Here is a 26,380-nt window from a genome sequence, read left to right as displayed (position 1 = left end):
GGGCATAAATCCATTAAAAATTTTAAATCCATTAAAAATTCATAAAATTCTTCTACAGTACTACTGTACTCTATTAAAGAAACTGGTAGGATATCAGATGTAGTTCCAGCTGAGAAACATTATAGAATGACTGTTTAATGCAAAGGGTGGGTTTTAAAAGTGAAAATACTCGTTAAATACATAAAAAAATATCTTTCCTCTACTTCACGGCAATTCATTTTTCACGGGTGGTGTTGGAACGCATCCTTAGTGAAAAATGAGGGATCACTGAATTCAATTCAATTCAATTTATTAGATTTGTATGCCACCCCTCTCCGAAGACTCGGGGCGGCTCACAGCAATAATAAAAACAGTATAATAATATATATAGATATATAAAGTTGGAATTATAGTGACTTAATCTAAATGAAATATTTATTTTATTTTATTTTATTTATTTATTCGACTTGTATGCCGCCCAATCCACAAAGACTTAGGGTGGCTTACAACCGTGATAAAAAATACAAAGATAAAAGAAGTCAAACATTTCTGAACCAAAACATTATCAAGCGAAACCCCATAAAGATTTTAAAAAGTCACTATCATACACATGCACACCATTCATAAAATTGGCCATCTAGAATGTAATATTGGGGTTATGGTAGAATGCTGAGTGCAAGGACAAAAGAAGACCACATCTATTGTTGATTACAACAGATTCTTGACAGTACAGTATCTATTTATATACTATTTTGGAATGCGGGGAAAACGGTTGCTCCACCTCAAAAAGGATTCATTTGTGTCACGCAGAACAATAAAAATGACCAATAGATTGCCACGCTGTATCAGGAAGGGAAAAATGTATCATGTTTTGACCGTGCATGAAAAAGATTGTATAGATTAAATATATATATCTATATATATCTATATATACAAAAGGTGGGGAAAGAGAAGGGAGAGGAATTGTCTCTCCTTCCTATTGCTGCAATCTCGTTTGCAGCAGCTCCGGTCGGGACAGACGAATGGGCGAAACGTGTATCTGGAGATGAGGTTACTATTAGCTGTCATACATCGAGCTTAGTCGTGTGCTTATTCCTTAGAATAGGATTTCCTCCTGCACTGAGGAAAAAGTCATAAATTTAAGATTTTTTTCCTCCCCTCCCCAAATGGGAATTGCTTAAATTATAGGCCGGGGTGCGGGTGGGCGAAACAAATGTGGAAAGGATGAACGAACATGTCCCTCACAGTTTTTAATAATCGTTTTTCTTGGCATGCGCATAGGAAAGGCGCCATGAGCTGGTCAACTACATTTCCCGTGGTGCCCAGGAGCAGGGCGCGCACGCGCAAGACACCGCCGCCGCCGGGGAGGGCTGCGCGTTCCCGTGCGGTGATGGCGGTGCGTGGACGCGCGGCGGTAGTAGCAGCAGTAGCAATGGCTGCTGTGGATCGGCGGCTGCCGAATCTCGATGACTTCGCGGGGCAGAGCTGGAGCGCTTGGGTGGAGAGAGTTGGGCCGCCTGCTGCCGAGACAGGTGAGCGCGCCCATCCCACTCGTTAACCTTTAGGCGGCGAGGGGCGGCGGGGGGAAGCGGGGGGACACTTCTCAGTCGCCGTTTCTGCTGCCGCCGCCGCCGCGCTTCCTCCCTCCCTCCCTCTCCCCCTCCCTCCCTCCGCCCGCCCTAAACAAAGGAGCCGCCGGGTCCTAGCGCCGTGGTACTTCTCGCTTGAGGAATGCTTCTTTTTTGCCAAACCAGGTTTCCAAAGATCTCCCAAGAATTCCCAGCGTGAATCTGCGGAGAGGGGCGGCATACAAATCTAATAAATAATAATAATTCCTCTGTCAAGCCTGATTGTAAATTGGTGGACATAACCGTGATCATCTTGGGGTCGATCAAAATCTTTGTTCCCCGTAGTTTCCACAATGTTAGGTGGGTCTTTCCTTTGATCCCGCCTGACATGCGGGGACTGTAGTTAGTGATGCTCATTATTCACAGGATTCTCCCCGACTTTTTTTGTGTCTGGACACCCCAGTGATGTATGAAACAGTCTATGTCAATTCCCACTAGGATCTTTGAGCCCTGCTTTAATTTTCCCCTGTTCCTATTGACAATTCTTTCCTCTGATTCTTTTACAATCACTTTTTCTACTTTCTCCAGAATAGCATCTCATGCTTTGCTAATGCTCCTTGTGGCACTTTATTTCTTAATTCAAGAACTGCAAGCCACAAAACACTGTGCAGTTCTTGAATTCTCACCTGGGTCACTCTTAGACTTTCTGCTTGGGTTCCCTCCGCGCTCTAAATGTTCCACATTTGCCCTATAAATTCAGCCAGCTATTATTTTACATTGATTTTTTAAATTCTTTAAAATCCCCCTAGAGCCACTTCTCCACCCGTTCTTTGAAAAGTGTGTTCAGAGATCTGGGTTGGCTTTACCTCCAACTGTGGTTGCTTCTCTGGATTTCTTCCTTTTCAAGTTATCCCGTTTTATTCAGATCTTGGCCTTGGCCACGGGGAAACTGGTCCCCGCCCATCCATCTGTTTCGCATTCCTTGCACCTTCCTTCGATCTTCTGTAAGCAAGCCTCTTTTGCTCTGTTGACTTGGCTACTGAATTATCACCCACTAGAATTTCCTTGCCTCTCTCTGCCTTGCCTCTAACCTGATCCCTGATTCCCTGTCTCCATGCTCCTCCTCCTCCATTCTGTTGTGCCTTTTGCTGGGCTTGCCCTCCCTTGTTAGAGGGGCAGGTGGAAAGTATATTAACATGGTGGGTGGATGTCTTGGCCTCTGGTGGTTTTTGTCCTTGGAATCATTTGGGAGCATTCCCTTTAGTCTCGTTGACTTTCTCAAGTGCAACCTGACAGCAGACTCCAGAAGGGGCGGTTGAGAGTCTGGGGAGCTGTCCCTGGTGATGCTGTTTATATTGTTGAGCTTCTCGCTCCCCCCACCGTGATCTTGATAGAGTTAGTACCTTCGTATAATTCCTAATCTACTTCCAGATCCAGCAGAGAGAGTTGGTATAATGGCTCCTGTATTTTCAGGGATTTAGAAGCAAGTTATAAAATTCCTTGGCTCACAGCTCTCTATCGAAGTGTTCATACTTATTTAGCATCCACTTTTTGCCCCTAATCCTGTGATTATATATTAAAAAAACACCCCAAACTATTTTGAATTTCCTTCTTTTGTTTTGATGCTGGAGCAATGGATGCATTTTTTAACAGGTACATCTTGTCTTTGTGAATGCACCAGGTGGAGTGAACTCTATTAGTTACAGAGCATTAGGTGTTGGTTAAAGTCAGGAATCGTCCTGATGACCACCTCTGTGACACATTCGCATGGCTAATTTGAAGTCACATTTTTGATTTTTGACCTCATTGCTAGACACTTGTGGGCATTTCCTGAACAAAGTAGTAGAAGAAAGATTAGCTCTAAATTCATTTATTTGATTCCTCGTGTGTGTGTGGACCCCAAATATGAGACCACAATATTAGAGCAACTTACATGCAGAGTGGTGTAAGAAAATTCCCACTGTAATGAAACCAGAATATTCTGGTTTACAACATGACACCACTGTAATATAGCATCAGCAGAATTTTGATTTCATGAGCTAAAACCCAGCAACATTTATTTACCTTGAAATTTGGGGATTCCATTTTGAAGTCCATCTTATTAAGGCATCTTTGGTTTGACTGCTAAGAGAATAGATCAGTGATGGCGAACCTATGGCACGGGTGCCACAGGTGGTACACGGAGCCATGTCTGCCGACACATGAGCCATTGCCCTCACTCATCTCCAGCCCAGATGTGCGCACCGGCTAGTTGATTTTTGGCTTGCATGGAGGCTTGGGGGGGCATTTTAAGCTTCCAGAGGGCCTTGAAGGAGTAGGGGAGGGCGTTTTTGCCCTCCTCAAGCTCCAGGGAAGCCTCTGGAGCCCATTGAGTGTGAAAAACGGGCCTACTGAGCCCACCAGAAGTTGTGAAACGAGCTGTTTTTGGCCTCTGGAAGGCCTCCAGTGGGGCAGGGAAGGCAATTTTCGCACTCCCCAGGCATTGAATTGTGGGTGTGGGCACCTGCGCAGACACAATAGTTTGTGCGCATACGCTTTTGGCACAAGAAGGAAAAAAGGTTCGCCATGACTGGAATAGATATACTGATCCTAAAAAGTGCATAGATCAAAAACACATATTATTGTTTTATGTGATAATAATAATAATGATAATGATAATGATAATAGAATAATAATAATAATAATAATAATAATAATAATGATGATCCTAAAAAGTGAAAGATCAAAGACACATATTATTGTTTTATGTGATAATAATAATAATAATAATAATATTAATAATAATAATGATGATGATGATGATCCTAAAAAGTGCATAGATCAAAGACACATATTGTTTTATGTGATAATAATAATAATGATGATGATAATAATAATAATAATAATAATAATGATAATAATAATAAGAATAATGATGATGATCCTAAAAAGTGCATACATCAAAGACACATATTATTGTTTTATGTGATAATAATAATAATAATGATAATAATAATAATGATGATGATGATAATAATAATAATAATGATAATAATAATAATGATGATGATAATAATAATAATAATAATAATAATAATAATAATTTATTAGACTTGTATGCCGCCCCTCTCCGAAGACTCTCGTGATACAAGCATACTTCTTTTGTATTCATATTCATTTTACACATGTGCTTGTTGAATGCTGGTGGGTGATGGCTATTTGAAAGCTAAATGAAAAAGAAAAGGATTTTAAAATGAAGCTTTGTTGCCACAGGAGTTGATCAAATCTTGTTCCTATCCTATGGCCTCATTGTTATAATTTGCAGTCTCCATGGGTGGAGCTGCATGCTTGTCACTGTCTTCAACACACCTCTTGATTTATATAGATTGGCAGAGCAATTCTGCTGAAGCAGCAGGCAGCGAAGTCTGAGATTCAGCAAGTCCAATACTATGAGCTCGCAGAAGCTGAATAACAGCTGCTGTATTAGCAGAGGTGATTCTTAGGGAGCCTTATTTTCTTGGCAACTTTACGAACTGCTATGACTATTGCTGTTATTAAATTAACTCTTTATCTTCGGTAAAACTCGGGGTGACCTTGGGCAAAATCAGCCTTACCTTTATGCAAAAGGTTGTTACCAAGGTAAAAAAATATAAGACAACCCTTGCACAGTCTTTTGCTTAAGCTCCTTTGGAAGCAAGGTGGCACACAAATGTAACAGTTTTCATCAAGAAATGAATGTTGTATACTTTTGAAGAGGAGAGGATTATTTTATTTTATTTTTTAATCTATTGAACCGCAAATGTACAAGAGACATTGTGTTATCTGCTTGCAGATGGATCCGTTTGGTACAGTTCTAGGACATAATGTAATTGCAGAGTGCGACATGGCAAGTTTGAGAAGGTGTGATGTGTAAATGAGACGGAAGTTCCTCTTGCTACTTATTTGTCTTGAAATATGTTGTAAGCCTATTCAACCTACCAGCATAAGCATACATACCCTAGTAAGCCTTACTATAGCAGGGGTCCCCAAACTTGGCAACTTTAAGATGTGTGGACTTCAAATCCCAGAATTCTCCAGCCAGCCTAGGATTCTCTGCTGGCTGGAGAATTCTGGCAGTTGAAGTTTACATGTTTATTATTATTATTATTATTATTATTATTATTATTATTATTATTATTATTATTAATTTTTCCAAATATAACAAAAAAAGACATACACAAAAACATACACATACACATACAACATTTGGGAAACAAAAGTTTCCCCACTTTTTAAAAAAATGTTGGATCAGAGAATTTTAATTCTTACACATAGTATTAATTCTTTAATTCTTTTATTTGACGCGTTGTTCTGCTTGAATTTTTATTAATTTCTTTGCTGCTCTTTCCTTTAACCAGTCATAAAAGTTTGCGCATATTTTATAATATTCTGAATCTTCCTTTCCCTCTACTTTTTTGAAGTTTACATGTTTTAAAGTGGCCAAGTTTGAGGACCTCTGCCACTGTATTTTTCAGAGTATCAGACCGGAGTATAAGACGCACCTTAGTTTTTGGGGAGGAAAATAGGGAAAAGAATCTGCTTACCAGGTATTCATCTGAATAGTCTCCTTAGCCAGCCCATTATTTTATCCCCTGCTTAGAGCTTTAAAAATCTTTATTCAGAGAGAGTAACAGTGAAAGAGCTTGGAAGCCAGTAAGAGCAGTAAGTACCTGGTTAGGTCTGGAAAGAAACATTTGGAGCAAGTAAAGCAATGAAAGAAACCCTACAAAGACAGGGTTGGGAAAATATTCTTCACAGAGAGTAACAATGAAAGAGCTTGCAAGCTGGTAAGAGCTGGGAACATTGTTAACACCTGGTTAGGGCTGGAAAGAAACATTTGGAGCAAGTAGAGAATGAAAAAAAAACCCTGCAAAGATATAAGGCTTGGAAAACATTATTTGCAGAGAGAAACAATGAAAGAGAGCCAGCAAGGTAGGAGCTGGGGGAGGGGAAGAGTGAAGCTACATTCAAAGTATAAGATGCATCCAAATTATCAGCCTCTTTTAGGGAGGAAAAAGCTGTGTCTTTATACTCTGAAAAATATGGTAATTCTAATTGAGCCTACCTTGAGCTGAACTTTAAGGGGTAGAAAGTATCCATCTTAATGTATCTGAATGTTATTCTTGTTAGCATTGAGAGAGATAATATGTCTTAAGTAGCTTTTAATTTTGGTTGATGGAAACAATTTCTTTTTTAAATTTGCCTAGTGTCTGATCTGGAAGAAAACAATAGGAATGGGAGAAAGAAGATTGATGCAATGACCCTCATTAAAGAAGGTAAGAAGACATCAAATTCTCTGGTGAAACATGCACGATAGAAACCTTTGCTCTACAAAGATCAAAATCAAACCTTCCAGATTTGTAAATGCTCTCCAAAAAAAAAAGGATGAATATCACTATAGGTATTGTATATTCCACTGTCTGGAATGGTAATTATTGCATTTTCACACAGCAGGTGATCCTTAACTTAGCCTATACAGACTTCTCAATTCTGCAAACAGAAGACTCTGATTTTGCTTGGCCATGGAGCAGTAGCATGTCCATAACTTTGAGTGACAGCCACAATAGGGTTTGCTGCATTATGACAACCAACTCTAATTTCTCCATGACACCAGATTTGTGGGGAAGAGAATTCGTAGAACAAATCCTGGCCAAAAGATTTGATACTGGGATTTTCTGCTTTGCTATATCATGGATGGCAGCTGTGATAAAAGTGTCCTGTTCTATGATTATATTCTTGAATTTCAGGGACAGTTAATTTTTTTTCCCATTTAAAAAAGGATGGATTTTTTCTAATTGTGGCATGAAACTTGCCATATCTTATGGTAAAAAGGAGGAATGCTCCTACAATTTATTTGGAAATCAATATAGTCTTGAAGATACAGTATATCTTCCTTGAAACCTGAATTGGTTTGTAGATTTTTGTCTTGAATCTTCTCGTCTTGCCTCTGTAGCCCTTTTATTGACCAAACAATTAAGATGACCTTTCCATAGATTTGGGATAACCTAAATTAGTTTCAAAGTTTCTCTTTTTATGGTTTCATCTCTATGATTTCTAATAAAATGAGGTTGCATAAGCCCCAACACTATTTGCCTATAGATCGTTTGTCCATAGTTTCCCTTTATATTCGTATTATACAATCTTGAGCATTTCTTAAAATGAAGTTAAATAGACTTTTATAGAGACTCCAGATGACTCATGCAAATGAGTCAAACCTGCAGGGAGGAGCCCAATATGTTCTCAGACTGTTCTTTGCTGACCTCAAATATCAATCATAGTCTGTCCATCAGTTGAGTATTTTAACCAGGACCTACGAAATAAATATTAAATGAAAACTATGCTAGAACCCATGCTAGAAGAGATAAAATCAAATCCAACTCATCCAAGTCCAGTCTCTGTTAATACCAATAACTGTCTGTATTCTCTGCCAAGAAATCAGACAGCTTCCTCTATTTTGTGTGTCCCTGTGTGTGTGTACACATGTGTTTCTAAAGAAGTCCTGTTATTTATTAGAGTAGAAAAGGCTACAGACATAGATTAAAGTCCTACTAGAACAGGGGCAGGCATGGTTGATTCTTCTGTGACATGTGGACTTCAATTCCCAGAATTCCTGAGCTAGCGTGATTGACTCAGGAATTCTGGGAGTTGAAGTCCACGTGCCATAGAAGAGCCGACTTTGCCTACCAGGTCAGAATGTTGACATCAGCAATGACATCAGGAACTGAAATCATTTTCAAATTGTTTGGGGGCAATTTTCTGACTCTGTAAATTGCTTAGAGGGGGCTGTGAAGTGGTATATATAAGTCTTAAGTGCTATTGCTATTTTATTTTTTTTGCTATTTTTCCAGATTAGATCGTTCATACCCTAAATTCTTCCTGCAGCTCCTTCTGCTTCTTTGGAAATGTGAATTACACGGGACACCCAAGCCAGAATGTTTTCAGATTTCGCAATCACTTTGAACCAGCCAAGCCCTTGGATAGTCTGCAGTTAGTTGGGCCTTGTCCCTCCCTCCTCTTTGGCAGCTTCCCTCTCTTTCTTGCCCTGCTGCCCTGGGTCTTTTCATTGCTTTCTAGCCTCTCTGTGACTCTTTGTTTTCCATTGCTGCTACCCCAGCTGTGCTAGGAGGTGGGGCTGCTTGCTCCCAATGTTGCAGAGCATAGGACAGCATGCGAGAATCCCCTTTGCCAGATGATAGCCATTTGTTCTGTCGCCTTTTGGTTTTGGTTTTTTTAATGTGTGCCCATATTAGCAAGGAGAGGCAACATCCAGACTAGATCTGGAGGCCACATCACTCAGTGAGTGTAAATAGCCACTTGTGAAAATATCAATCTAAATGTTAGCAACATATAAAAATAATTGCCTACAGATTGGAATGCCTAGTTTGATGGTCCAGCATTAGAGCTGTCTTTTTTCAAGCTAATGATCTCCATATACATTTGCTTCCAAGTCCCATTATCACTGGCTGGTATTATCAGGATATCGTAAGAATTGTAATCAAAACGGATGAGTTGGGGAATGTTGCTTTAATAAGATACTGGTCATGTAGCCTTTCAGCTGAAAACTAGGCACTTCTTCTGCTAAGTAACAGAGTATAGGCTCTGCTATTCAGCTTTGTAACTCCTGTCCTCATGAGACGACTAACCAGTTTCAGCAAAGAGCATTTGGCTAGCTGGACCAGTGGCCTGACTTGATATAAACAACCACTGATTATAACCAAACAATGTACCTTGCAAGCACTGGCAGTTTCATTAACAACAACAATAATAATAACAACAACAACAACAACAATAATAATTTATTAGATTTGTATGCTGCCCCTCTCCGAAGACTCTGGGCGGCTCACAATATAACAGCAATACGATATATACAAATCTAATGTTAAAAACTTAAAAAAAACTAATTTAAAACACATTGTTATAAAAACCTAACTGTTACACAATCATACACACTCAGCCTGACTGAAATTATTTATTTATTTATTTATTGGATTTATATGCCGCCCCTTTCCGCAGACTCGGGGCGGCTAACAACAGCAATAAAACAGCATATAATAATAATCCAATACTAAAACAGTTAAAAACCCTTATTATAAAACCAAACATACATACAGACATACCATGCATAAAATTGTAAAGGCCTAGGGGGAAGGAGTATCTCAGTTCCCCCATGCCTGGCGGCAGAGGTGGGTTTTAAGCAGCTTACGAAAGGCAAGGAGGGTGGGGGCAATTCTAATCTCTGGGGGGAGTTGGTTCCAGAGGGCTGGGGCCGCCACAGAGAAGGCTCTTCCCCTGGGTCCCGTCAAGCGGCATTGTTTAGTTGACGGGACCCGGAGAAGACCCACTCTGTGGGACCTAACTGGTTGGTGGGATTCGTGCAGCAGAAATGCTAGTGTTATGAAATAATTGTGACAAAAATACAACTTTCTCTTCTCAGCCCCGTGCTTCCCTCTCTATTCTTTTAAGTCAAGAGAGAGAGAGAGAGTCTGTGGTTCCCCAGGTGTTGCTGAATTGCCACTTCTTACAGTTTCTATCAGCCACGGAAACTGTAAGAAGGGTGTTAATAGTTGTAGCTCAGCTGCACACAGAGGTTCGTTCACCTGACTTAATAGGCTGGGCCTCTCATTTTGCTCATAGGTTCGCTTACGTGTTTCTTAGACTGCAAAATTAAACAGGGTGGCATGAGCCTGTTCCCTGAGTGTGCTCTCATTGCTCACATCTCTTGTCCTTTCAGACATGTCTATCTTTGGTCATTGCCCGGCTCATGATGAGTTCTACCTGGTCGTGTGTAACCACTGTGGCCAAGTGGTCAAACCTCAAGCCTTTCAGAAGCACTGCGGTAAGCTAGGCAGTCAACGTGCCAGTTGAACGTCTGTAGTCTCTCAGGAAGTTTACTTGGGAGTAGTGCTTCTGCCTGGGGGCGGAGGTGAGGGTGGCAGTGCCAAAAAGGCCCTGCAAATTAGGGAAGCTCCTCTTCCCTAGGATTGCTTCTCAGTGAGCAAGGATACATTCTGATAGAGTTATTCTCAAGGTGATATTTTGCTACTTGCTATCCCAAGATTGGGAGGCAGCTGGAAAATGGCCAAAACTGCATCTCTGCATAACTTCTGCAATATATGCATGAAAGACAAGAATAATTATGTGCATCCAACAGAGCCAATCTTTCAATGGTAAAAGCCACTATTTTCTGGAATAGTGCTTGGCTTGAATTGTACATCTGACTGACCCCCTTTCCATCTAATACTTTGCAAGTGGCATTACAGCTCCTTCCCTTCCCAGCTGGCATAGCTGCCTCCTACCAAATTCTAACTTTTAGAGATAAATTTATGTTTGGCCATTATTTCCAGCTGTTTTTTCCTTTTGTGATCTCAAAATTCGGCTAAGGAAATTAAATGTAAGAAATTTCCTTCAGCAAACATCTGTTAATTATTTACCTTCATCTCAAATTTCTACCTTTATCCAGAGCTGGACTGTTGCCTGGAGAGAGATGAAGGGAAGTAGTCATTTCATGAGGATTATCAAAATCTCTTTGCTCGCTATCAAAATCTGTTCTGAGTTGGAGCAAGCCAAGGGAAGGGTCTGAATTTGAAGCCCTTTGGCAACTTAGCAAGTTGCAATTTAGCCTGTTGGCAAATAAGAGGCAAATGGGTAAATAGAATGACAGAAGTTTGCAGGATGTGAGCAGAAGTCCACATCACACAGTATCCTTGCTGAAGCAAGATAGGTTGGATCTGCTCAGTGTTTCCATGGACAACCACATATACCACTCCAAATTATATGATGGAAGAAATCTCATTTTTATTTCTGTTATGTATTTATACGCTAGGGCCTAGTCTTTATGAATCATGCCTAGAAGGACAAAATAATCCTGTATATGTTGCTAGTGGCAGCCACCCAAATAAAACTCTATGAGTCCCATGGTTGTATCTTGGTGGTTGGTTATGTACAGTTAATGAGCATTACTACCTAACATAGGAGTCTCCAACCTTGGCAACTTCACGATTTGTGGACTTCAACTCCCAGAATTCCTCAGCCAGTGCATGCTATCTGAGGAATTCTGGGAGTTGAAGTCTACTCCCAGTCCTAAAGTTGCCAAGGTTGGAGATCCCTGCCCTAACTAACAGGAAAGTGAGAGAGTAACCTCGATTTTGTCTCACAGCTATATGGGACAAATTTCAAAAGGTGCACTTTGAGGGTTGCCAGCAAAAAAAGCCAACTTGGTGCAATCGTTAAAAGCACCAGGCTAGAAACTGGGGGGCCATGAATTCTAGTCCTCCTGCCTTAGGATAAAGCTAGCTGGGTAACTTTGGGGCTATCATTCTCTTTCAGCAATGAAGCTTCTGAAAAAAGGTCAGGAAAACTATGTGGATTTAACCATGTAATAATCAGAAATCAAGATTAGAAGTGACTTGTAGTAAATAGCAGCACAGAGTTATGCTGAGAAACAGGAAGAGGCTTTAAACATGATTTAGTAAACCTGAAGAGCTGTACAAATGTGCTTCTGAATTTTGGGAACTCTAGAGTCAGTTCTAGATGCTGCGATGTACTTTGGCTCTAAGGTTCTGGGTGAAAGTTCAAATTTAGTAATAACAGGTCTTTCCTAGGGCAGTATTGTATACTTAAAATCAAGTTTGCAGCTGGGGTGGTGAGTGGATAAGAAAAGGAAAGATCCAGAATTTTGCAGTGAAAACTACCTAAATGATTTTTGACTAGAATGAAATAGCAGAATTGCATAACCTCTCTCTGACTTAGTTGGTCTGTTGGGATCCATTGATTCAGTTTTGACTGGGAGGTGAGCTAAAGGCTGTAACAGGCTAAAATACCTGTTATCATTTTTTTTACGTTGCTTGCATTATTTTTATCATTTAGTAGCTTTGGGAAGAGAACAACAACAATGAAAGAGATTGAGAATCATAACATATTTGTAGTAGAATAACAGGGGCTAATTTATGGAAAATATGCTTTTAAAAGGCCCTGGCTTATTGTTGTACCTATCCCAATTCATACCCAAGGCAGACCTGCAATTTGCAATCTGATTGCTGCCTCACAGGTTCCTTCACTCTCCAGGCAAGCTTTCTGGCTAACAGCATTGTTATTCCCACATAGAGAGACGCCATGGACCTCTCGGCAAACTCTGTGGTCGGGTGCAGCCTTCATCCAATTTGCAGAAGTGTCATGCAGTCAATGGGCGACCCATTGTGGGTGGCAGTCATGGATCCACCAAATCATGGAGGGAAAAAACCCAGAGCTTCTTTAATCAAACCCAGCACGTGCCAGAGAAGACAGACAAGATGCCGAAGGACAACCTATGGTAAGAGGGCCTGGGGTTCTTCAGGAGATGAGTCCAACCATTCCCTTTGAGAAGATCTCAGCTCATTCATACTTTAGAGCAGTGTTTCCCAACCTTGGCAACTTGAAGATATTTGGACTTCAACTCCCAGAATTCCCCAGCCAGCGAATGCTGGCTGGGGAATTCTGGGAGTTGAAGTCCAGATATCTTCAAGTTGCCAAGGTTGGGAAACACTGCTTTAGAGAAAGCAATCCTAGCTATCTGTTGATTGTTTGAAGTGCGGTAAGAAAAACAATCTCCTTCAGGATTATTATAAAAATTGAGCCACACAGCTATAGAAAATGAATGAATGAATGAAGAATAAAACTTACAATACATTCTGAGGTGACAGGGAACCTGCAAATACTTCTGGGGTTTATTTATATTCTTGTTCTGTAAGATTTATATTTCATGCAAATATAAGATTTCATTCTTTGAAGATTTCTATTCTAGCGATTTGTGAACTCTTGATGCTTAGAACAACACTGATTTGAGTGTGAAACTCATTTTGCACTTGAAACAAAGGTTTCACACCTGATTAGGATGTTCTGAGATTTATTTATTTATTTATTATTTATTTATTTATTAGATTTGTATGCCGCCCCTCTCCAATTGAAATGGTCAGATAAAAAGATTTTGCACATTCTTAGGTTGATTCACAATTATGGTCACATTTGCTACAGATAGTTCCCGAAAAGGTGATTTTTGAAACAGGGCTCTAATTTTTTAAACTTTTTAACTTTCTTCTTTTATAGTGGATTGCAACTCCAGAAGAAATCAGAGCAATAAATAAGCCCACGTACTGTGTTAATGATGCAAGAAAAGGAATACAGTGATCTCTCGATTAGCGCGGGGGTTACTAATCGATTTCCGCGTTATAGTGGTGCGGAAGTAAAAAACACCATCTACGCATGCGCGCCATTTTTTTCATGGCCGCACATGCGCAGATGGTGGAGTTTGCGTGTGGGCGGCGGGGAAGACCAAGGGAAGGTTCCTTCAGCCGCCCAACAGCTGATCTGCTCCGCAGCGCGGAAGCAGCGAGGAGCCGAAGATGGGGTAAAGGCAAAGGGGAAACCCCATCTTCGGCTCCTCGCTGCTGCCGCGCTGCGGAGCGGATCAGGTGTTGGGCGGCTGAAGGAACCTTCCCTTGGTCTTCCCGCCGCCCAGGCAAAGGGGAAACCCCAAGATCGCTTGCCGCTTGCCGTATTGCAGCTTGGAGCCTTGCTTCGCCTCCTTCGCTGCAATACGGCAAGCGGCAAGCGATCTTGGGGTTTCCCCTTTGCCTGGGCGGCGCTGGGGCCATGCGGAGCCGCTCATCTAGGGGGGCGTGGACCGGCAAGGTGCCCTCTGCTCTCTCTCTTTCTCTCCCTGTTACCAGTGTGGTATAAGAGAGAGAAAGAAAGAGAAAGGAGGGCGACTTGCCAGTCCACGCCCCCCTGGATGAGCGGCCCCGCATGGCCCCAGCGCCGGACTCCGCCGTTGCCTCCGCCCTTGTTCGGCTCTGCAGCTGAGAGGCCACGTCCACCCCCTCCTCGGTGTCCCCGGCACCCAGCGTCCCCACGCCGCCTCCACCTCCCAGTAATGCGCCCGACCTCTGCCTCTCTCTTTCTCTCTCATATACCACGCCGGCAACAGGGAGAGAAAGAGAGAGAGAACTAGCGCGGACTTATTTTTTAATTAATATTTTTTGAAAAACCGCGTTGCAGCGTTTCGCGCTAATCGAGACCGTGCTAATCGAGGGATCACTGTACTGTGTATTCCCTTCATGCCATTTTGATACTTCTGTGACTTCTTTTTATTAACTAATTAATTTTATTTATTTAACTACAAATGCTAATGGAAATGTTGCATGGAAAAGCTAGCACGCGGCAGTTAAAAATGCACAGTCAAAACAATAATCTGTTTCCTGCATTGTAGATGGAAGCTTGTTCATTTATTTAATGATTAAGGTTGAATTCCATTAACAAGGTAACCGTGTTTGGAATTTTTTTGACGTGTAGTGAGAAAATACGATTGCTCCCTTGAGTTCAGATGACCCAATTTTTGGTTTCAGAGTCTATTTACTGAAATGGAGCATATTACTAACAAGGTGAACTGTGATGGCAAAATGTTTATCTAGTACACTTAAAACAGTGTATTTACTAAATACACTGGTGAGTTGTATTTAAATACAACGTAAGGTATGATGGCAAATGTTCTAAAGTGGTTTTTCTTGGATTGGTCTTTTGAAGGCTGAAAGTGATGTAGAAGACTGTGTTGCTAGGATCATGTGCGAAGTTAATCACTGTTAGTGCTCCCCACTTTTCACAGACTTGTTTTACCATCTGTTGGAAGCTGAGCTTTATTTTTGTGTCTTTACTTAATTTTCTCCTGCATCCCTTCTATTTGGGCAGCCTTCTCCTGCAACAATTACATGCTGCTGCTGCTTCTTTTTTTAAAATCCATAAATACAATGCTAATAAATGAGGAAGGCAGCTTTGTGAATGAAGCTGCTGCAAGAGTTTGCTGGTAGAGATCTTCAACCATCATGAAGGTCTTTGCAAGGCCTTCAGGTTACTTCCTTTGGGAATTTAGACGAAACTAAATGTCAAAAGATTGGGTTTGACCTCATCACCTATAAAGCCCATCATGGCTTAGGGCCTGACTATTTACAGGACCGTCTCCTGCCACATAGCTCCCAGAGACCCATTAGATCGCACAGAATCGGCCTTCTCCGGGTCCCGTTGACTAAACAATGTAGGTTGGTGGGACTACGGGGGAAGGGCCTTTTGTGTTGCTGCCCCAGCTCTCTGGAACCAACTTTCCCCCGATGTTCACATTGCTCCCACTCTACTGGCCTTTCGAAAAGATGTTAAGACCTGGCTTTGCCAACAGGCCTTGGGGCCATGAATCTTAATATCTGACACACCCGAATTATGTTTGACTAGTATGTACGTTGTTTTTTTAGATTGGTTTTATAAGGGATCATTTTAGTTGGGGTTTATAATGGGGTTTTAATAATTAGTGTTAATATTTGACTTCTTTTTATTATTATTGTTTTTTATTGTTGTAAGACGCCCTGAGTCTTACGGAGATTGGACGGCATAGAAGTTGAATAAATTTAATAAAATTAAACACCAAAACACCTGTGCTGTTTTGTCCTCCAGCTTGTTTGTGCCTGTGGTGAACCTAGAGAAGATCTCCAGCCTTCCAAAGTCCGATGGAGATGGAATCAAAGCTCCCGCTCTGCTTTCTGACACTGCCATTGCCAAACACTCTTCAGTTAACGCAAAAGAGGTTCTAGGCAAACCTTCCTTACTGGCGTCACCAAAAGATCTTCTGACATCAACCAAAGCTGGCGGCACCTCCGTAATAACAGCTGACATTTTGAACAGGAAACTGGAGAATGCTTCTAGCCTGAGTGAGAAAGAACCGGGTGTTGTAAAGTCTATGAAGAAAATATCTCGTGAGTGTTGCCTTTCTAATTGCGTAATCTTCTGGCTGGAGGCAATGTAACCCCTCAGGATTACATAACAGTGTCTTTTTCATGGGTGGCACTGTAAAAAGGAAACTTGGTTTGATAGCTGTACAGTGATACCTCGTCTTACAAATGCCTCGTCATACAAACTTTTCGAGATACAAACCCGGGGTTTAAGATTTTTTTGCCTCTTCTTACAAACTATTTCACCTTACAAACCCACCGCCGCCGCTGGGATGCCCCGCCTCCGGACTTCTGTTGCCAGCGAAGCACCCGTTTTTGCGCTGATGGGATTCCCCCGAGGCTCCCTTCCATGGGAAACCCCACCTCCGGACTCCTGTGTTTTTGTGATGCTGCAGGGGAATCCCAGCAGCACAAAAATGGGCACTTCGCTGGCAACGGAAGTCCGGAGGTAGGGTTTCCCAGCGAGGGGAGCCTCAGTGAAATCGCAGCATCGCAAAAACACAGAAGTCCGGAGGTGGGGTTTCCCATGGAGGGGAGCCTCAGGGAAATCCCAGCAGTGCAAAAACAGGCGCTTCGGCTGGCAAAAGGGGTGAATTTTGGGCTTGCACGCATTAATCGCTTTTCCATTGATTCCTATGGGAAACATTGTTTCGTCTTACAAACTTTTCACCTTAAGAACCTTGTCCCGGAACCAATTAAGTTTGTAAGACAAGGTATCACTGCATTTCCTAAGCAAAACATTTCCCATAAACCCATCCCGCACTTCATATGTGAGGAAGAATGGGTGGCTACCTAGGTCATAGGGCAAAGTTGAAAGGAAGTTCTTTGCAAGTTTTTGCTTCCTTAGTAATCCTGAAGGTTTGTAAGATGCCAGCTTTCCATGTATATTTATCACCTTTCTCACTTCATCCTTTGTCAGAACAAAAAAGGGCGTGTGTCATAACCGCTTTGGAATTTTTGCAAAACCAGTGTATCTCCTGTGCAAAACCAGTTTGTCCAGTTTAATTCCATGAGGTTGAGCGTCTGTCCCAAAAGCACCTGAGTGGATGGGAAGGGAGAAAAATAGTGCATGTATCCGCTCACTTTTAGGCGCTGGATTACAATGAGGATATGTGATGTGAGCTACTCAACAGCTAGAGGAAGTGAGTTTTTTGGGGGAAAGGGTATGGTCTTTCCAAGCCCCCAAAGGATTTCTCTTTTCAGTTAAAGCCGTATAGCAATAGCATTTAGACTTATATACCGCTTCATAGTGCTTTTACAGCCCTCTCTAAGCGGTTTGCAGAGTCAGCCTATGGCCCCCAACAATCTGGGTCCTCATTTTACCCACTTCTTAAGGATGGAAGGCTGAGTCAACGTTGAGCCGGTGGTGAGATTTGAACTGCTGAACTACAGCTAGCAGTTAGCTGAAGTAGCCTGCAGTGCTGCACTCTAACCACTGCACCACCCGGGAATTGTCCAATTTGCCCAGAATTGTAATATGATTACAATTGTAATATGATTACAATTCTGGGCAAAGACAAAAAGGATGTCAATTCAATGTCTACCCAAAACATATGGACAGGCTAACCCTTTTTTAAAAAAAATACTGTATTTCTTTATTTTTTCCCCACATCGTTTCCATATATACCTCAATGCATATACAGTGGTATCTCGAGATACGAGTTTAATTCGTTCCGGACCTGGGCTCTTAAGTCGAGCAGCTCTTATCTCGAACGACTTTTCCCCGTAGGAATTAATGTAAATAATTTTAATTGGTTCCAGCCCTCAAAAAACTCACAAAGTTAGTCTAAATTATGCAGAAAGACATGTTTTTAATGAAGAAATGTACATGTACATATAAATGAATAATGAAGTTTCTTTCACTTAACTTGTAAACTTTCTTAAACTTTTAAATTTACATATGTTCAACTTCTCTGCCACCCAATCCTGTAGGACAGAGGTCCCCAACCCTTTTTGCACCAGGGACCGGCTTTAAGCGATCAAGAGAGGAATGGGTGAATGAATGGACGGAGGGTGGGAAGGAAGGAAGGAAGGAAAGAGGGAAGGGACAGGAACAGAGGAAGGAAGCAAGGAAACTTATGAAAGGGGAGAGTAAGAGAGGAATGAGTGAAGGGAGGGAGGGAGGGAAGAAGGTGGGAAGGAGAAAGAAAAGAAGAAATAGAGGAAGGGAAGGTAAAAGAGAGAAAGAAAAAGAGCAAGAAAGAAAGAAAGAAAGAAAGAAAGAAAGGGGGAAGGGACAGGAACAGAGGAAGGAAGCAAGGAAACTTATGAAAGGGGAGAGTAAGAGAGGAATGAGTGAAGGGAGGGAGGGAGGGAAGAAGGTGGGAAGGAGAAAGAAAAGAAGAAATAGAGGAAGGGAAGGTAAAAGAGAGAAAGAAAAAGAGCAAGAAAGAAAGCTGCAAGCACCCCCCCCCCGAGCCCCCCAGGCCGGCTGCAACCTTTTAAAACACGCGCGCCGCTTCGCAGCTGTCTCCTGAAGCCGAACGCGGAAGTTAGCGTTTGGCTTCAGGAGACAGCTCCTTGGCGCTTGTATCTCGAATTTGGGCTTGTAAGTAGAACAAAAATATCTCTCCCCTCCCAGCTCTTATCTCGAGTTGCTCTTAAGTAGAGCAGCTCTTATGTCGGGGTTCCACTGTACCCCAAAACATATCAATAGCATCAGTACACAATCTTTTCTTTACACTCCCCTCCCTCTGTCTCCATCTCCTCCCTCTACTTCCTTATCCTTCTCTCTTCCTTCCTACTTCCCTCCACTCCTTCTCTTCTCCCCCTCCCTTTCTACTTCCACATTCACCCTCTAAGCCAGTGTTTCCCAACCTTGGCAACTTGAAGATATTTGGACTTCAACTCCCAGAATTCCCCAGCCAGCGAATGCTGGCTGGGGAATTCTGGGAGTTGAACTCCAGATATCTTCAAGTTGCCAAGGTTGGGAAACACTGCTGTAAGCCAATAATGGCGAACCTTTTTTTCCTCAGGTGCCGAAAAAGCATCTGCGTGCGGTATCGCACATGCGCGAGTGCTCACACCCATAATTCAATGCCTGGGTAGGGCGAAAACAGCTTCCCTCACCCCACTCCAGAGGCCCTCTGGAGGCCAGAAACAGCCTGTTTCCCAGCTTCTGATGGGCCCAGTAGGCTCCAAAGGCTTCCCCAGGCTCCAGAGGCTTTCCTAGAGCCAGGGCAGGGTAAAAATGCCCTCCTCCATCCCTCCGAGACATTCTGGAAACCCCCCAAAAATCCAAGAGACTCTATGTGAGCCAAAAATCAGCTGGCTGGCACACACATGCACATTGGAGCTGAGCTAGGGCAACAGCTCGCATACCAGCAGATATGGCTCCGCGTGCCACCTGTGGCACCCGTGCCATAAGTTCACCATCACTGCTCTAGAGGCTTCCCCAGAGTGAATCTAACACATCTAACATTTAAGAGACTGATATAATATATTCCCATACGTCTTTAAATTACCGGTGTCAACTTCTAAACTCCTTGTTTATATCATTTCTATCCTTATTACTCTTTATTCTAGGTATATACTATTAATCTAATGCTACCTCTTCAAAAATCTAATTTTGCCATCTGGGTTCCCTCCATTTATTCCCCCTTTTCTTTTCTTTTAATCATTCTAGTTTAATTTCAGTTATATATTCATTTTCTATCCAATCATAAAACTTCACCCATAGGCTAATCCTTAAAATAAAACAAAGATCAGGAAGAAAATAAATATACAAATACAAAATGAGACATGCCATTCACTTACATAAAGAATTGTATTTCAATGCACCTCTGACAACAAACAGTGAATAATGGCCCTTCTGTTTTTGAAATATAGGTGTCAATGAAAATATAGGTGTCAGTGAAAATTCTATTCTATTCTATTCTATAATAGAATGGAATTCTTTATTGGCCGAGTGTGATTGGACACACGGGGAATTTGTCTTTGGTGCATTTGCTCTCAATGTAGGTAAAAGAAAGGGTACATTTGTCGGGAATCATGTGATGCAACACTTGGGGATTGTCGGAGGGATCAAATAAGCAACCAGGAAACAATCAATATTAATGAGGGTCTTAAGGAGGCGGGCAGCAAGTTGCAGTCATACAGTCATAAGTGGGGGGAGGTGGGTGATAGGAATGATGGGGAAAGACGATTAGTAATAGTAATGCAGACTTGGTGGATGGTTTGACAGTGTTGAGGAAATTATTTCTTTAGCAGAGTATTTTTATTTCTATTTCTATTCTGTTCTTTTCTAATATTCTGTTCTGTTCTGTTCTATTCTAATATTCTGTTCTGTTCTAAACAAATAATTCCCTCCACACTGTCAGACTTTCTACTAAATCTGCACTTCTATTCTACTAGTTTTTCTCATCATTCCTTTCACCTATTTCCTCCCATGTTGACTGTATGACTTTAACTTATTGCTTATATCCTAAGATTTTTATTAATATTGCTTCTTCATTGCTTATTTGGCCCCTATGACAATCATTAAGTGTTGTACCACATGATTCTTGACAAATGTATATTTTATTTTATGTACGTTGAGAGCATCTGCACCAAGACAAATTCCTTGTGTGTCCAATCACACTTGGCCAATAAAAATTCTATTCTATTCTATTCTATTCTATTCAATACAACACAGCAAACGAGATCACTATGCTGGATTTCATATTTCATCACCAGTTGGGCACTTCCCAAGCACCTGGGACTGCATGATATAGCGGCAAATTATGTTTGCCGATCCCAGTAAAGTGGCCTTTTGCAATTGACAGATGGAGATTTTGTCAATTCCGATGGTTTTCAAATGTCCACTGAGATCCTTTGGCACTGTGCCCAGCGTGCCAAGTACCACTGGGACCACTTTCACTGGCTTATGCCAGAGTCTTTGCAGCTCGATTTTTAGATATTATTATTATTATTATTTATTTATTTATTATTATTTTTTATTAATTTATTATATTTGTATGCTGCCCTTCTCCGAAGACTCGGGGCGGCTCAGAGAGTACAAAAACAACACAGCAGCAAATCTAATTAATTAAAAGTTACTACTAAAATCCCATATATAATCAAAACAGTCAACCAATTCATTCACAACCACACATTGCATCTTGTAAACAGAGGAAGGGGTCTTGATTGCAGCATCCCCAATGGTCACGTGATCAAAATTCAGGCACTTGGCAACTGACTCATAAGTATGATGGTTGCAGGGTTCCAGGAGTCACCTGGAAGAGCCGGGGTGGCGCTGTGGTTAGAGTGCAGCACTGCAGGTGTAGTTCAGCAGTTCAAATCTCACCACCGGCTCCAGGTTGACTCAGCCTTCCATCCTTCCGAGGTGGGTAAGATGAGGACCCAGATTGTTGGGGGTAATATGCTGATTCTGTAAATCGCTTAGAAGGGGATATAAAAGCACTATATAAGTCTAAATGCTATTGCTATGCTATGCTAAATCACATAATCCCCTTTTTGCCATCTTCTGCCAAGCAAAGTCAACGGAGAAGCCAAATTCACTTAAGAAATGGGTTACTAACATAACAGCTGCAGGGTTTTGTTTAACAACTGTGGCAAAAAAGAACAAAACTCAGTTAACAACTTTTCTCATTTGGCACTTGGCTCAACTTTGGTCATAAACTTGAGGACTGCCTGTACTGCATTTTACAATAAGGGGCTGCCTTCATAAATCAAAGGAAAACTGAGTTATTGGGTGAGGAAGTTGTTGTCATTGGATCTACAGAAATGTGACTCTTTGGCATCTCATTCTGGATTTCTTCCCACAGGGAAAGAATGTGACTTAAACCGCCAGTGTGGCGTGGTGAACCCTGAAACCAAGAAAGTTTGCACTCGGTTACTAACCTGCAAGGTAAGATGCTATGTGATGTAAGCCTGCTTTCTTCAGTGATGCCCTCAAAACGCCGCTAAAGAGCACTGCACACCAAGACACAAGAACAGTGTTTTCCCCGAACGTCGTTACTCTGCTAAATAATTTCCTCACCACTGTCAAACTATTAACTAAAGCTGCATTACTAATACTATTAGTCTTCTCATCATTCCTGTCACCCATCTCCTCCCACTTAGGACTGTATGACTGTAACTTATTGCTTGTATCCTTATGATTGATTGATTAATTAATTAATTATAAGTCCAATTAATTAATTAATTAATCAATCAATTAATTAATTGGATTTATATGCAGCCACTCTCCAAAGAGTGAGGTCTGCTCACAAGTCACAACATATAAATAATACAAAAGAACAATTCTGAAGCCCAATTATAAAAGAGTTATAAAATTTAAAACCAATCTAAAACCCAGGTCGCATTCATTCACATCTCAATCATACTTAGGGCCAGAGCAAATGTTGGATATTGTATTAATATTGTTTCCTGGTTGCTTATTTATACCCTATGACAATCATTAAGTGTTGTACCTCATGACTGTTGACAAATATAAATATATAAAAATAAATGAACAAATAAATAAATATAAATATATTTATAAAGATATAAATCCAATAAATAAATAAATATATCTTTTCTTTTATGTACATTGAGAGCATATACACCAAAGACAAATTCCTTGTGTGTCCAATCACACTTAACCAATAAAGAATTCTCTTCTCTTCTCTTCTCTTCTATTCTCTTCTATTCTATTGATTGGATGAAAAATGCAGTGCAGCAACTGCATTTATGACTGCTGCTCTCATACTTTCTAGTGGGATAGGTTTCTTCTTTTCAAGAGACTATCCTCCTTTGTTTTTAATGACAGTCTGTCCTCAAGATCTCTAGGAAGTGATCTTGTATTTCCATGCGAAAATAATTGCTTTGTCTTCGCATTGGAACAGTGCGGAGGTGTCTTTGTATAGGTGCTATTCTGTCTTCCTCAAGATATCTTGTTGCAGGGATGTTCATATGGGAAATTTAAAAAATCCAAATGATGGTCTCCACCATGGGATCAAAGCTCTTCCACTCTGTATACAGTGTTGATGTGGATGTGCTTTGATTGTGTGTGGTAGTTGTGGTATTCAGACTGTAAAATATATGATAAAGTGAATCAGCTTGAATGAATGTGGATATTCATTCAACATTTTTTAATAAAAATATGGAGTAGAAGATTATTTACTGATGGTGATAAGAGAGGTATATGATGGAAAGAAAACTTATTAAAATAAATATTATGCTTGGGGAATGAGTCAACCATAATTGGTGATAAGACAAGGATACAGGACCTCTTTAGGTTGCTTAATGTATGGATGGATAAATGTATAAGGAACACTTGCAATGACAGTAGAGGAGTGTTGGTTTGGGCGCATGAATATACATGCACGTTTGTATGCAGATGATGCTGTGTTAACTGAGAACAGAATAATTTGCAGGGAATGTTAGAGTGTATGATGCAGGGAGCAGTGTGAATGTGGCAATTATGTTTGACAAGGAAATGGAGTGAATGATTTTAAGTTATACATAAATGGGGTGGGGGGGGAAACTAGAGGAAGTAGATGGATTTGTGAGCTTGGTGGGATGATTATTGAAATGGGGAAATGGATCGAGAAATTTTAAGATGTGTAAACACTGATAGAAACACGGTGGGTACTGTGTATTCTGTTTGAATAATGAATGCCTGTTGAAAGAATGAAGGAATAAAAGCATTGAACGGTTGTATGAAAATGAGTGTTAGATATTTCAGGAGAAAGATATAAGAAAGTTGAATGGGGAGGGGTTTAAGAAGGGCATAGGGTAGAACAATAATACAACAGAGTTGAAAATGAATGCATGCTAAGTTTGAAATAAATATGAAAGTCAGGAACTGGTCCAAAACATATACACTGTGGTGGCTTGATTGCTTAGATAGAAGCTGCGTAAGGACTTCATTTAGATGAACCCAAGCAGCAACCTGGAACATCAGAAAACAGAGCATCTGTGCAACATATTTCAACAAAATTGATATCCATGCACCTTTATCAAAAAGTCCCTGACCACTCAACCCAATACAGCACAACCAACACAAACCCCTAAAAAGAATGACATTTCCACATAACAAGAATAGCTCAGAAACCTACTATAACCACATGGAATCAACGTAGCACACAAGCAAGCCCTTCAAAACCTCCAAAGCTGAGCAAAAACCCAACAATGCCAGAATAAAAAACAGGAGTCATCTACAACAGACAGTGTAAGCATTGCAACAACCACTGTGTAGGACAAACAGGCAGGAGACTTTCAGTATCCATGAATGACAACTAGCAGTCCGAAGATACAATGAAAATTCTTTAATTTCACAACACATAGATAGATTTAACCATAGTTTCAATTGGGATAATGTGACCATCCTAGACCAAGCATCATCATCATCATCATCATCATCATCATCATCATCATCATCATAATAATATAATTTATTAGATTTGTATGCCGACCCTCTCCAAGGATTTGGACCTGCTTACAACAGCAATAAAATACAATAGAATACAAATCCAATATAAACTATGTTAAAAAACCCGTTATTATTTTTTTAAAAACCTAGCAATTCTAAAACAATCACACCAATCTCATATGTTTAAGTCAGAAAAAGGGAGGGGAGAAATTAATTCCCCCATCCTTGGCAGCATAGATGGATCTTCAACATCTTGCGGAAGGCGAGGAGGGTGGGGGCAATTCGAATCTCAGAGGGGAGTTGATTCCAGAGGGCTGGGGCCGCCAGAGAGAAGGCTCTCCCCCTAGGTCCTGCCAGACAACATTGTTTAGTTGACGGGACCTGGAGAAGTCCAACTCTGTGGGATCTAATTGGCTGCTGGGATTTGTGCAGCAGAAGGTGGTCCCGTAGGTATTCTGGTCAGATGCCATGTAAGTCCAAAAATACCAGGGAATTTCTGACAAATCAGCCATCAATAGACACATAGACATTAGCAACATCTATAGCAGTGGTTCCCAAACTTTTTTTGCCCATGCTCCACCTAAGCATTTCTAAAATCCTCACACACACACACCCCGTGACATATAAGTCTTACCTATTCAAAAGTGAACTATTCATGTGGAGGAAGCCTAAAAAGGCCATTAACTTGGTTTAAACAAGATTCCAATTGCCCCTATTAAAAATCAAATTGAGAACCAGGGGTCTATAGACTTTGCAAAAGAGACAGTCAACCAGCCCCCCAAAAGAAAACAAAGACCCAAGCACTTCTCCACCAGCAATCAGCACCCAGATCGCATAGATTAATTTAAAGTTTAACATCAGACCAACAATAAAGTAAAGAATACTCCAATCAAGAAACTGCCAAAGAGCTAACAGCCAATAACCCAACCAAAGAATTTCATACAACCACCTCCACCTACACTGATAGGACAAGCCTCTAGAATATAAACTGACAGCAAACTGCACTCCTTCCTAGCATTGATGAAGTTAGTAGTTCAGGTAATGAAACATCTACAAGAAAACAATCCATCTCAGAGATTATTACCAAGGACCCTTCATGTTAACCTCGAGCTACAAATATTCTCCTTTATTAGATATGTGTATGTTTCATTATATTTTTCTTAGTTCACACCTTATTTGTCTTTGTCTTACTGATGCTTATTCTTAACACAACATAACATAACATCATAACATAAACATGTTACAGGTACAATGAATATATCTCCTTAACATGGCTTTGAATAAGTTCTCATACAGTTTGCATATACAGTGGTACCTCTACTTATGAACTTAATTCATTCCGTGACCAGGTTCTTAAGTAGAAACGTTGTAAGAACAAGCAATTTTTCCCATAGGAATCAATGTAAAAGCAAATAATGTGTGCGATTGGGGAAACCACAGGGAGGGTGGAGGCAGTGTTTCCTCCCAGGAGATTCCTGGAGAGGCCGCATGGAGGCTTCTCCCCACCTTTTCCAGCCCTGTTTCCTCCCAGGAGATTCCTAGAGAGGCCTATGGAGGCTTCTTCCTGCCTTTTCCGGTTACAGTTTTGGAGGCTCAGGTTTGTAAGTAGAAAATGAGAAGAGGCAAAAAAATCTTGAACACCCGGTTCTTATCTAGAAACGTTCGTAAGTAGAGGCGTTCTTAGGTAGGGGTATCACTGTACTGTAATACTG

At 41.0% G+C, this 26,380-nt stretch overlaps 1 protein-coding gene across 2 annotated transcripts in view; it reads left to right on the top strand.

The window, feature by feature from the left end:
• Positions 1-1,314: 1,314 nt before the first annotated feature.
• Positions 1,315-26,380, top strand: part of ATXN7L2 (ataxin 7 like 2) — a 38,861-nt gene continuing 13,795 nt past the window's right edge. The window contains exons 1-6 of one of the 2 annotated variants that reach the window (XM_070745126.1): positions 1,315-1,511; positions 6,773-6,841; positions 10,297-10,401; positions 12,669-12,873; positions 16,038-16,336; positions 22,078-22,160. In XM_070745126.1, coding sequence (XP_070601227.1) covers positions 1,370-1,511; positions 6,773-6,841; positions 10,297-10,401; positions 12,669-12,873; positions 16,038-16,336; positions 22,078-22,160 — 903 coding nt within the window. In that variant the 5' untranslated portion in view covers positions 1,315-1,369. The remainder of the gene's footprint in view (positions 1,512-6,772; positions 6,842-10,296; positions 10,402-12,668; positions 12,874-16,037; positions 16,337-22,077; positions 22,161-26,380) is intronic. The other variant, XM_070745127.1, reaches the window with a different exon arrangement.

Source organism: Erythrolamprus reginae, chromosome 3 (assembly GCF_031021105.1).
Source record: "Erythrolamprus reginae isolate rEryReg1 chromosome 3, rEryReg1.hap1, whole genome shotgun sequence".
In the NCBI taxonomy this organism is placed as follows: Eukaryota; Metazoa; Chordata; class Lepidosauria; order Squamata; family Dipsadidae; genus Erythrolamprus; species Erythrolamprus reginae.
Note: the sequence above shows the minus strand (reverse complement) of the source record. Positions and strands in the feature narration are given on the sequence as shown.